The sequence below is a fragment of the Harpia harpyja genome, chromosome 3, assembly GCF_026419915.1.
Source record: "Harpia harpyja isolate bHarHar1 chromosome 3, bHarHar1 primary haplotype, whole genome shotgun sequence".
Classification (NCBI taxonomy): domain Eukaryota; kingdom Metazoa; phylum Chordata; class Aves; order Accipitriformes; family Accipitridae; genus Harpia; species Harpia harpyja.
Genome location: NC_068942.1, coordinates 63,832,087 through 63,844,218, shown reverse-complemented (window position 1 = coordinate 63,844,218; position 12,132 = coordinate 63,832,087). Strand labels below are relative to the sequence as shown.

The following is a 12,132-nucleotide window of genomic DNA, read 5'->3' as shown; positions in this document are numbered from 1 at the left end:
CTGAGCAATTAAAGACAGAATTAGTAGCTCTAAAGTTAGGTGTCTACTCCTCAGCAAGGATGATGGTTTTAAAGCAGTTACACTTAGTAAAATCTGAACTTTTGATGTAAGCATAGTGATTAAGATTTTTTAAAGATACTAGCTTGAATATTTGTACATTACAGGCTATATAATTTGATTGTTTTTTTCCTAAACATTTTTGGTTTATTCTTCATTTTGTCTCTTCTTAGCCTTTGTCACTGGTTCTGGTTCACTAGCCCTTTGATATTGAGTATCTTCTCTATGGAGGTACACTATGGTCATGTCAACAGTGTCTGATGGAAACAGAGGAACTGAATTCCTTGGGCAATTTCTGTTTCCAAATGATTTTTTGGCAGGCTAGGTTTCTGCATCATCTAATGTTTTAAGTATTCTTTTCAAAAAACAGACACCAGGGTTGAATGCAGTATTCCAGTATTGGTGTTATCCATGGCATTTTGCATCTGCAGCATAAATAGCACTTCTCCCTTATTTGTGTAACTAAAACCGGGTTCACTCTTTATGTCTTGACTGCTCCTTAAAAGCTCATGCTGGGTTGCTTTTCCACTAAGATTCCAGAGCTCTTTATGATCATCTTTCTATGATAAACCTCCCATTGAGGATATAATCTGCATTTCTTTTTTCTAGGCTTCTAGTTCTGACTCTGCAAAAACTGATTTTGTTTGAACAGGCAAGCTTACTGCACAATTCAGACTGTTGTATCCAACTACTATGTCTACCATGTTGCATACTGTTGCATCATTCTCTGAATCATCCATAAATTATATAATATTTATAATTATAATATTATATAAGATTGTATAATTATATAATGATTACATTCTGTATTATGCATTAAATAATCTCTATTAAGTATTATATATTATATATTATGTTGTACATATAATTATATTATTATATATTATAATAATACATATAATATAAATTCTACTTAATTCTAAGTCAGGGATGAAAATATTTATTAATGGTGTTGTTCCTACAACTGCTCATTAAATAAATCTGACAGAAACACACACATTTGGTAGTGATTCCAAATGGCAGTTCTTTCCTGAGCTCTGCAAGGCATTTCTTAATTCACTTATAAAACCTGGAGATCATTGTAGACTTCAGTAGATCTTTTCTAAGAGGCAGAAGCTTAAGAACAAGCAGTAAAAAATATTGACATAAGCAAGGGTCATTTATATTCAAAGGGTAAATTATTTTTCCTGAGTGAAAGAGAGTGAGAAGCTGTCAGGAGACAAACTACAGTGGGCAGCTGCACACCAAAAAATTCAAGATAAGCTATGAAACACACTCAGAGAAGTAGAGGCTCAGAGGTTCTTCCATGGTGCTCTCCTGGTCAGCAGAAAAAAAAAGCAGAAGTGACCAAGAGAAGAGGGTCTGGGGTAGTTTGCTTACGGAGAAGTGTTCGGAGAAATAAACTGAAGAGTTACTCCACCCAACTACCACTACTAGACCCATGGGATCAACCACAGCATGAGTGATAAAGACTTCAGAAAAAAGAACCAGTTAAGAAAGAAGGGACAAAATTTGGCAGGACTAGGGTGTCCAAGACTATTTCCATTGTTCAGAGAGAAGAAAATCAGGGAAAGCATGCATCAATGGATAAGGAACATTGCAGGTAGAAAATTGGGCATCAAGAAGAAAGTATGTTACAGTTATTGAGAGCAGTAGTAAGGCAGTGCACTCAGAAAGAAAGGACAGTATTTATCCCAGAGAAGAAATAACTGAAGGCAGTATATTGTTGGTGCAGTTCTCCCCTCAGCAGTAATTCATTCATTCTCTACTTTTAAAAATAATTTCAAAAACCTGAGCAGCATTGAAGGTAAAGTGAAGTGCCTTTCTACCTTAATATAATTCTATGACAATTTAAATACTTACTTAAGCTCTCCTACCTAACTGGAACTTCTGACTGCTGGTACTCAACAGCATGTCCTGTTTCAGGAAGCAAAACCAGGCATATCTTCATAATTCTTACATGTTTACTAAAGATCAGAATGGCTTTTCTCAACACTTAGGTTTTTAAAGAAGTGAAATTAATATACGCATTAGTAACAAAACAGCTGCGGAGCTCTGCAGGAATCCCATCAACAAGGAAGCAAGCAGGATGAGTAGAAAGAACCAGCTGGTTAATCAGAAGAGAAGGCAGCTTGTTGAAGAAGCTGTCATCTTTGAATCTTCAATCGGTGGGTCATTTTGTCCTCGGCAGGGACTCCTTGCATGAAGTGTAATTTTTACTTTCACTGCTCAATCAGTATGACAGCTTTGGTTCTAAATGCAGTGAAAGTCTGGGCTCTGATTTAAATTGTTCCCTGATGGTTTGTTTAAAAATATCAAATAAATGTAATAGCAATAAAATTTGGATGTAAAAGATATAATCAATTTTAAATTCTGTATGCAAAAACTTTATTCTTAAACTGCTGAGATTATATACACGTGATCAATTTCTGCAGTTTCTAGCAATTGTTTTCAGGTTATTTGGTGGTAGTAGTTTTTTTCTGAATAATCGTCAAGTAGTAAGTTTTTACTCAGAGCAATTCAAATTGTGAAATACAAGTTTTCAGGTGTTGTAGACCCACAGGTCTGTATAGTCATGGTATAGTTTAATGCATATTCAAGTGATATTTCTGCTTACTCTCTGGAATTATATTGTAATCACACGGAATATTTTTATGAATCAGTTTGTTTCACAGGCTGGTACTTTGGAATGTCTCAGAAAGTGTTCTGTTCTTTTCGTTGCTGTTTCCATAAGCAGTTTGCATAGGAGAAAAAAAAAAGGGGGCTTTTTCCAGTTAATATGAGTCATTTTTCCAGCTCATGATAATTGCCTATTGGAGCCAATATTAATTTATAAAACTGTGACCATATAGTATGAAAACATGTTTGAGAGACCTGTATTTGTAAATTGTCTTATTTTTAGGTTTTTTAAAATTATTATTTGTATTGTAATTCCCAAAGAAAGAAGTCAGGACTGAAGTTCTCAGTCAGATAGCAAAGACATAAAAGAAAATTCTGAGCCCCGTGTTCTTAACATTTAATCTGAGATACAAGGCAGTAAAGCAGTCATCTCCGACTCATGGCAGGCAGGCAACATGTTACCCTACAGATCTTTTGACATTGTTCTAGTCACAAGGAATAAGTTAAAATGAGGGCCAACAGGATGAGAGCCAAGTATCATTTACCCATATTGCTTTGAAGCTCAGTGCATCAAGGAGGGTTGGGAGAACATTGTAACAAGTGGCTCTAGAGCAAATTAACATGGATGACAAGGATGTCAGTAATAAGGTTAAATAGAATTTGCATACAGTAGACAAACAAAAGTTGGAAAATTTTATCACCAGGGCACATACAACTGATGATAAAGTTTTAATGGGAAAGATGGTTCCCTTGGAAATTGAATCCAGATTTTCTGACTGAAGCAGAGGAAAGATAGTGTCAGAAATAGTGGAGAAGCAGTAAAGGAAGATCCTTGGATCACAAGGTAAGTTGCATTTCTTCAGCACTTCTGCTTCCTTGAAAATACAAGTTAGATCAAAATTTAATGTCATTTGATATTAGTGAAAAAGGCAATGGGGTTCTTAGGTGCCTTTTCCTTATGAAATCACCAGGGGTTTCCTGCATAGACTGGGTCCCTATGACGTTCATATTAGATTTCCATAAATAATACAATGAGAAAAGTTATTTTAATAGAAAATGGGTTTGGGATTGTCACAGCCAGGTCAGAAGAATGAAAGTAAGGCAGACATTGTTAGACCTGAATGGTGCTGGGAACTTAAGCATAAAAGAACTATGTCCAGAAATACTTGCAGAAAAGACTCAAGGCCTAAATCATTCATAGCAAGCAATCCTGCTGGCCTCTGGTGTCTGAGTAAGATACAGCATTTGAAATGTAGAAAATATTTAATGAGACAATAAATGTATTGTGAGAGTTGCAAGGCAGTACTGCTGAATGGCTCACAGTAATTAAGAGCAGTTCAGATACAATCTAGCATGGTAATTCAGGAAAGTGCACTCCTTAGCACTTCTCTGAAATAATCTAAAGAAAATGCACAACTTCTCTTTACTCACGATATACACCTAAATATTGAGATAGCAGGGAACTTGACATACATAGGTTTTGGAGACTCATGATAGAAATGTGTATGAATGCTTAATCTCATTTGTATGGCTACAATAAATAGGGAAAAACCACTGCTATTCTTGGTATGTCCTAAAACCAGGGAAATGTAAATTGCAGAGAAATTGTGATTTGAAGACCCAGCCCTGTGTGCCTGGCATGCTTTTGTCTCTAATTCAGGAGGACTAGTATATAATATTGCTAAGTCTTTCATTGTGGAGGAAAAATACGGACAATTAAGAAAATCACTCTAGTTCATGGACTATTGCAGAAATAAGTTACTTATACATACGGTATATCTTATTATGTCTTCATCTGCTCTGAGAAAATGGTTGTTATATAGCAATGCATAAAAAGCCATGTATTATGCCTCTACATGTAGGCTTTTGATAAATTGCAGCTGTGTATAGAAAGTCGGGGCCTCTGTAACTTGTTGTTTCTCATAATACCTCATTTAACTGGAAAATAAAAGTGTTTGGAAACAAGTATTTAAAATTCCTCAAATTTCTAACTTTATGTTTATTTGTAAACAGAAGGTAGTCTTTTTATATTCAGTTATGTTAACTGTTAATGCTATTTTACCCAAACTTAAATGTGTTATTAATGCTTTTAAGTCATACATTAGACAATCAATTATTTGGAAAGTCAAGTAACCATTCCTACTACTTTTAAAGAAATACTATTCTTTTCTTTTTTTTTTAGCAGTAACCAAAGTGAACCCCTATTCATGTAGATGCTTTGAGAAGGAACCTTGAAGTTTTCATTCTCAATGGTATATCCCATATGTTATATTTCTCTTCCTGTATTTCATTTATGTGATATATCTGGTGTTTTCTCCTCACTGATCTCTATGAAAACTTCTGCCTGCATAAAATATATTAAATGAAAACTTCCTTCCCAAGGGTTAACTTCAGTTCTTTCAAAGTCAAAGTGAAGACCATCCATCCTCAGTAGTATAATTAATGATCTCTAAGGATGTTTACATAGTGGAGAAATCTAAGCTAGTTTTAAGCCACCTTCTTCACTTGCATATATCTGATGTATGGCCATGACATCAGAGATCTGAGCAGCGTTTAATTTATCCTGGCTCTTATTCGACTTTGGGGCTTGTCCTACTGAGCTAACCAGTTGAAAGCCGACTCAATGGCAGTCTCTGCTGGCTCTGCAGTGCATTCACTACTCTTTTTTTTAAGTAATAGAAATGATTGCTTAAATCTGTGATTCACCACTTAGGACAGATACTCAATTATCTAGAGAAATACAGGGTAGAATTAAAATCTTTGATCTATACTTTTGCATGTTTTGAACAGATATGATGGATTAATGAAAAAAATTATGTATAAATCACATAGATACAGTATATTTCAAATTGTGTGCCTACACATAAAAGGTAGTGCTTATGTGAGAGTCTTTCTGTACAAAAAGAAGAAACATTCTGGCCAAATTCTGTATTTGTGTTTTTATCTCAGGAACTACAAGATCATACCACATGTAAATTGTTGTGGGTTTAGTTGGGAAAAAGCTTAAGAAACTGATTAGTATATACAGCTATTTTTAAAATAAAAAGCTAGGCTGTATTTGCATGTGGATACTTTTCTGATAAGTATTCATTTCAGTGAATTAATAAACACAAAACTTCAAGAGGCAACTTATATTAAACATTAGTCTTTTAGGTTATTCATTTACTCTACTCAGATTTACAGTTAAAATATTCCTGTCAGAAGGAAAGTACCATTTATCTAATCCGGTTTCCTATGAAAATACACTTAGGTGATTTGGGGAGTCTTCAATTACCTAATTGTATAAGAGAATAATTTATATCTCACAGTCAGTAACTTGTGATGCTGATTATTACTCAATTTTCAGTGAAAGATCAGACAATCTACCCGAGGCACTACATACCTTGATATGTCTATATATATTTTACTAAGAATGTTAAATGAATAGTGACCTGTGAAATAAAGATCAATATGCTGTGACATAGTATTTTCATAGTCACAAGGATGAATATATCATTTGCTTCAGCTAGATGAAAATGAAAATTTAACACTCCAAGGCCATTCTCACTTTCAGATTACTTTTGGCAAGGCTCCAAAACCCCATAACATTTAAATAAACGTAGTGTTTCTTCAGATTACAACAGCTAACTACCTACCAGTTTATTTGTCATTTATTTATCACCCAACATATCTTGCTAATCTCTGCTGAAAGGTTGTTCAGAAAGTGATTCTTAATTCAAAGAGTCATTTAGTGGCTTTCAGGGTGTTGAACAAACACCATGTAAAGTTGAGGGCCATTTTTCAAGAGCAACTTCCAAACAGGCACACATATAAACATTAAAGGTGTGATTTATGCCCATAACTCAGATATTTTGGGTGAAATCCTTGCCTCCTGAAAATTAATGGCAAAACTCCCATTAACTTCAGTTTAGCCAGATTGTCAGCGCTAACTTCTAAAACACTCACAAAGTGATCTTCCAGAATTAAATTCTGAGAATACATCATAATACTAAAAAAATAGATTTTGCTATTTGATTATTATACATTCTCTCAGGTATTTAAATCTGTACATTTTCTTTGAATGAACTAATTTACTTGCAAACAGCACAGGTTATATTAATAATTACTGTCATTAAAATAGGCTTTTTTAAAAAAAAAATGCTTCAATGGTTGATCTTTAAAAACAGATCCCTTTTATGCACCCTTTGATACATATAGTCACTGAGAAAGGTACTTAAATTATAAGGAGTATCAAATTACTTGCAGGTTCAAAACAAATAAGAGGTGGTACTTAATCATAGAGCAGGTGCTCAAGCCGTGGGCTTCACATCAGTTCAGAAAGCTGTTAGACAAATCCATGTAATAAATATACATCACAAATAATTACATGCAGACATACATGTGTGGTTTAGGAAACTCCTGAACGTACAGAGAATACACCAAGGGAGGGTAAATCAAGGAAGTATCACTTCCCATATCCCTGGGTAAGTTACCTCAATAGCTCATCAACCTCATTTAACAGAAACCACCTTATTTAAGTTATAAATTTTTCTAGCTTTGGCTTCAACTTGTGCCTATCATCATGTCTTTCCTTGTAGGCTTAAAAAGATATTTACTATCCTAAATATTTTCCCTAGAGATACCTATGGTCTTGATTTGATTGGATCAGTTCTCCAATCTTTTTTTGAACAAAGTATTTTAATGTCTCATTATAAGGCATATTTTCTAGAACTTGTATAATTACTGTAGTTATTGTAACAATTCTTTTAAGTTTCTCAGTATTCTTTTTGAAGTGCTGGCACCAGAAAGTAGACACAGTATTTCCTTCACAATTCTCCTAACACCGTATTCTGAAATAAAATCAGTCTTGTGTTTGTTTTAGATATTACCCTGCCTATACATTCAAGGATCATATTCACCCTCTCATGTAAAGCATCACAGTAGGAGATAACCTTAATTTCATTACTTTCTACAACTCCTCAGTCCTTTTCAGTCACTGCTTTCCAGGACAGCATCTCCAGTTTGTAATTATGACCTGCATTCATTCTTCACTGGTGAATAAGTTTGCATTTCTTTGTATTATAACATGTGGTGTTTGAAAGGATCCCTTTCACCAAGAAACTGAGTGACTGGTCCATCTCCAGCTATCATGTTGTCCCTAAAGACTTGATTGAGGGTGATCATCACCTCAAACTTGTCCTCACATGAAAAGCAATAGAATATCATCATGTTTTAGTCTTAATCTAGAGCCAACAATGATCTGAAAGAATTAATTTAATTTAAATATTTCCATAACAACAGGGTGTCATTTCATATGTTTATGGCTATGTAAGGTTCATTATTGCACCATAAGGCTTGAACTTTGTCTGATCAAGTCTACTTCACAAGAAGTTAATAGTTCATTGATAGCAAAGTTAAGCACTAGTACAGATTGTTTATTGCCGAGAGATGAGAGGAATGTTACCAAATGATGTTAAAAGTTCCAAAGAGGTGGGAAGTTGGTAGTCTGAGGAATTCTTGAAAAAGATGAAGATTAATAATTTTTATTGAAGGAGAGAATAATAACATTTTAATCTAAATAGTCCTTCTTCAGGGAAAGGAGAAGCACATATTACAAATCAAGACCCTCTTCTGTGAAGAAAAACTTAAAGATGTAGTATTTTTTTCAGAAGAAATCTTTCTTTAGTCCCATGATTTGGTAGTCATTGATGTCTTGAAAGCTGGATAATCTAGAGAAGCTGCTTGCAACTGAGGTAAGGATAGGCAGATGTAAGCAGTTTTCTGTTTTCTCTTATCAGTCTTCATAACCTTTGTAACTGTGTTTCTATATTTGAAGCTGTTGTAAATAAATTATTTTCTTTTACCTTTACTAGGCTTTTCTCAAGAGCGCGTTTAGAATAAGTGTCAAACAGGACATCCTACCCCTTTGTGTAAGGCTTTCTTTAAAACTGAATTGCTGTACTAGTTCTTCAGGGTATAGAATCTCTTTGAAATTTCCGGGGCATTCAAAGGATAATAAAATATGTCTCTGCTAAACAGCATGGATTATTTTGGAATTTTCAATTTTGTCTATGTAGAAGATGCATCCCATTTTGCATGCTGCAAGATGGTAGGGCTACTACCATTGAACACTGATGGTAATGGCAAAGTTTGTAGCACTATAATTCTAGCAATCTTTGTGTCATCTGTAAATTTTATCAGTAATAATCATAAATTTTATTCCAAATTATGAATAAAATTATGTACTGCATCTCGGTATAAACCAGTCAAATATTTTCCAAGATGATGAGCGAATGTTGAGATCCAACAACTGATCATTTTTTTTTATTATTTAATTTTAACTTTTTTATAAGTGTCATATTTCTAGTAAGAACGCTAGGCAGAACTAAGACAAATACTTTACAGAATACTATTTTGTCAGCCTAATTTATAACTACATCAAATAATTTTGCAAAACGTATTTGATAAAACTTAACCCTGTGTGTTAGTGGCATTAATTGAATTGCCATTTTCTATCACCTTATGTCATGGAAATAAATATTAACAGCTTTTATTTTTCAGAGACTTTTTTTGACTATTGGAATATCCACTTTAGCATATACTAACATACAAATTAGCTTTTTTTTCTTACAACCACAAGGAGTAGGTCTTCTGTTAACATAATCTTTGTTTCAAAATAAGCTGCTTGCAGCATGTGGAATGTCATGGGGCAATTTGGGAAATTTTTAATGTAAGTTTGTGGTATCTTAAGACCTAGAAGTCTTGGGTTGCATGTTGTGTTACAGAACTTAGAGGATCTCTGCCACAGGTGACTGAATTTGGGGAATTAGGGATGAGGTGTAAGAACTAAATTTGTGCTAAAAAGTGCTAAATTTGCACAAGTCATATTGTAAATAACATTTACATCCTGTTGAATGCACATAATGATACTTGTTCTTCTTTTTTAAAAATCTTTGAGATCCTCATATGAGATGTACTACACAAAAAGCATTTTTTAGTTCATTAATTCTTTGTATAGAATTCAAGTGGTAGGAGTCTTGAGCTCTTCAAAAACAATATTGGTGTTGGATATCAACAGCTAAATATAATGTCTGTTTTACATAATGTCTTTTGGGTTTTAAATACCAAATCTCTTCTCTCTTACAGAGAAGTTGATCAAGATTCTGATGGCCGCACCAGCTTCAAAGAGTTTGAATCTGCAATGAAGTACAGACAAGATGAAGTATCACCAGTGTACTTTGCCTAAAGAATATTCTCTGGTGAAAAGACAAAGTGAAAACTTCAGATCTCAAGATATTCAAAAATCAATGAAACTTCATTTGTTTCAGCCAGCATTTTAAGAACTTTGACTGTAAGTGTAGCTCTGAAGAACAGCCTTTGAAGCTTTACTGTTGACAAGTTGGGTGTATTAATTTACATGTGTATGTGTGTGTAGAATACTTAAAATATTTGAAATCTCAATTGATTCCTAATCACCCTAGTTAGGAACTGTAACTCCGTACTTTTTGACTTAACAGATGAAAAAGGAGCAACTCTGATTTCCAGTTACTGAGAAATTTATTTTTTCACTTTTTGAACAGCCCTCTGTTGACAGACCACAATATCTTACATGTATAGAAACCGATTAAATTTATGGCAGATAATGCCTGGTTTTTTAAAATCAGTAGTATATCTGTCTTTATTGTTTCACTTTTGTATATTGTTCTTTTTTATATATTACTTTTTTTTTAATTTAACATTTATTGGTTAATTAGCTGCCTGATTTATTTCCGAACAATTATCATGAACTGTGTATGTAAGGAAGTAAAGTAAGCATAAATACTTATCTTTTTTTTTTTTTGAACAATTTTTTAAATGGAGGTAATAAATCTTTAAAGTGTACATCATGAACCTCAGTCTCAGAGGCTGAAAATTCTGTGTATTCAAACCTTCAGCTGACTTTTAGGGAAGAATTTGGATATATATATACACTTTAGCAAGATCAGAGAATTTCCCAACAGCTGAGGGGAAGTATAATGTAGAAACTGTCATTGTCTACAAAGCTATCTTCCCTTCTTTCTCTCTTATCCAGTAACTGGGAGGTGTTCTTTCCTGCTGTAACTTTATATACATCCATCCATCCAAGCTGTGCTAGAGTGAGATAGATAAATCTTTCTTATTCAATTTATTTTATCTGTGATCACTTACTTCCTACCGCCTTTGTGTGCTCATATTGATAGTAACAGATAATAGAGATTTCATTATGGGCACTGTCTCTGATCATATGGTCCACTCTATTGCTTCTTTTCTGTTTACCTGCCAGTTGTTAAATTGCTTGGATTAAGGATTTCTTTTAAAACTGTCCAGAAGCAACCCTCTCCTCAAGTGACCTTACAGACTATAGCACATACTTAATACTACTGTAAATAAATAACAAATAATAATGATCAGTAAGAGGAAGAGAGTATCAATTCTACTCTTAAGTTAAGAGAGTCTCTAATTTCTTTCAAATTTTAGTGAGGCATTCCAGAGTACAATTTACTCTGGAATGTAGGCAAAGTATTTATAAAATGATGTCTGTGTTTTCTGTTCCCATTACACGTATGTATCTCACTAGGTACAGGCAAAGTGAAATCTTTCTTTTCTTTAATTCCAAGGCAGATAATATATAAATAATGGGAGGATGTTGGAAACAGTGAATATATCAGCAGATGTATCTGATTCTATATATAAGAACCAGATATACCCATTAGGCAAAATGAGCTGTAACTCAAATAGCATGCTTTATGTGCTAATCAGTGGGAGCAAACTGGTGTTACCTTTGAAAGGTGATGGCAAGACATGCTAATAGATTAGAGGTTTTGCCATAAAAATGCCATTTCCCAATAGATGACTGTTTTCATAAGAGAATCATCACCATGGATGTTAATTAGCAATGCAGGAGATGAATTGCAGGAATTGATGAAATGCAGGAGATGATTGAATTATTATCTCACAGGGATAGTTGCTACAGGTCTAGACACATTCATGAAAAAATGTATGATGATTTGCTGTGATATTACTTACATTGTATTTTTTTGGTCAGAAGACTTCAGTTTTTATTGTGCCCAGACCCTGTACCCTTCCTAGACACTGAGTCCATGCAGTATTATTTTATTATTATTTATTATTTTACTTATTTAAAAAATAATTATTTTGTTTATAAGGAGCAGTTAAAAAGTCTATGGCCTCTTGTTTATATTTCTCGTCCAGCTGTGATTTGTTGTCCAAATAGCTGACAATATATCGCTATATGTCTTCTGTTAAATATTATAACAGACAGAATGGTCTTTGTATACTTTTCATTTTAAGAAATATATATGTCTTGTATATATGGCGAGGAACTCTAGAGAGTAAAGTGCTTTCTATCTATCATCTCTTTTATTTCCATATGTTCTCAATCCTCGTTTTCTCAAGGACTTGAAAAGTTGCTATGAACCTGAATTACTGAGAACATAA

General features: G+C 33.7%; 1 protein-coding gene across 1 annotated transcript in view; it reads left to right on the top strand.

Moving 5' to 3' along the window:
- The window catches only part of EFCAB11 (EF-hand calcium binding domain 11), a 79,418-nt gene extending 69,517 nt beyond the window's left edge, over positions 1-9,901 (top strand). Inside the window, exons 6-7 of the mRNA XM_052783721.1 lie at positions 1,343-1,355; positions 9,802-9,901. Of these exons, the coding sequence (XP_052639681.1) occupies positions 1,343-1,355; positions 9,802-9,901 (113 nt within the window). The remainder of the gene's footprint in view (positions 1-1,342; positions 1,356-9,801) is intronic.
- Positions 9,902-12,132: the final 2,231 nt, after the last annotated feature.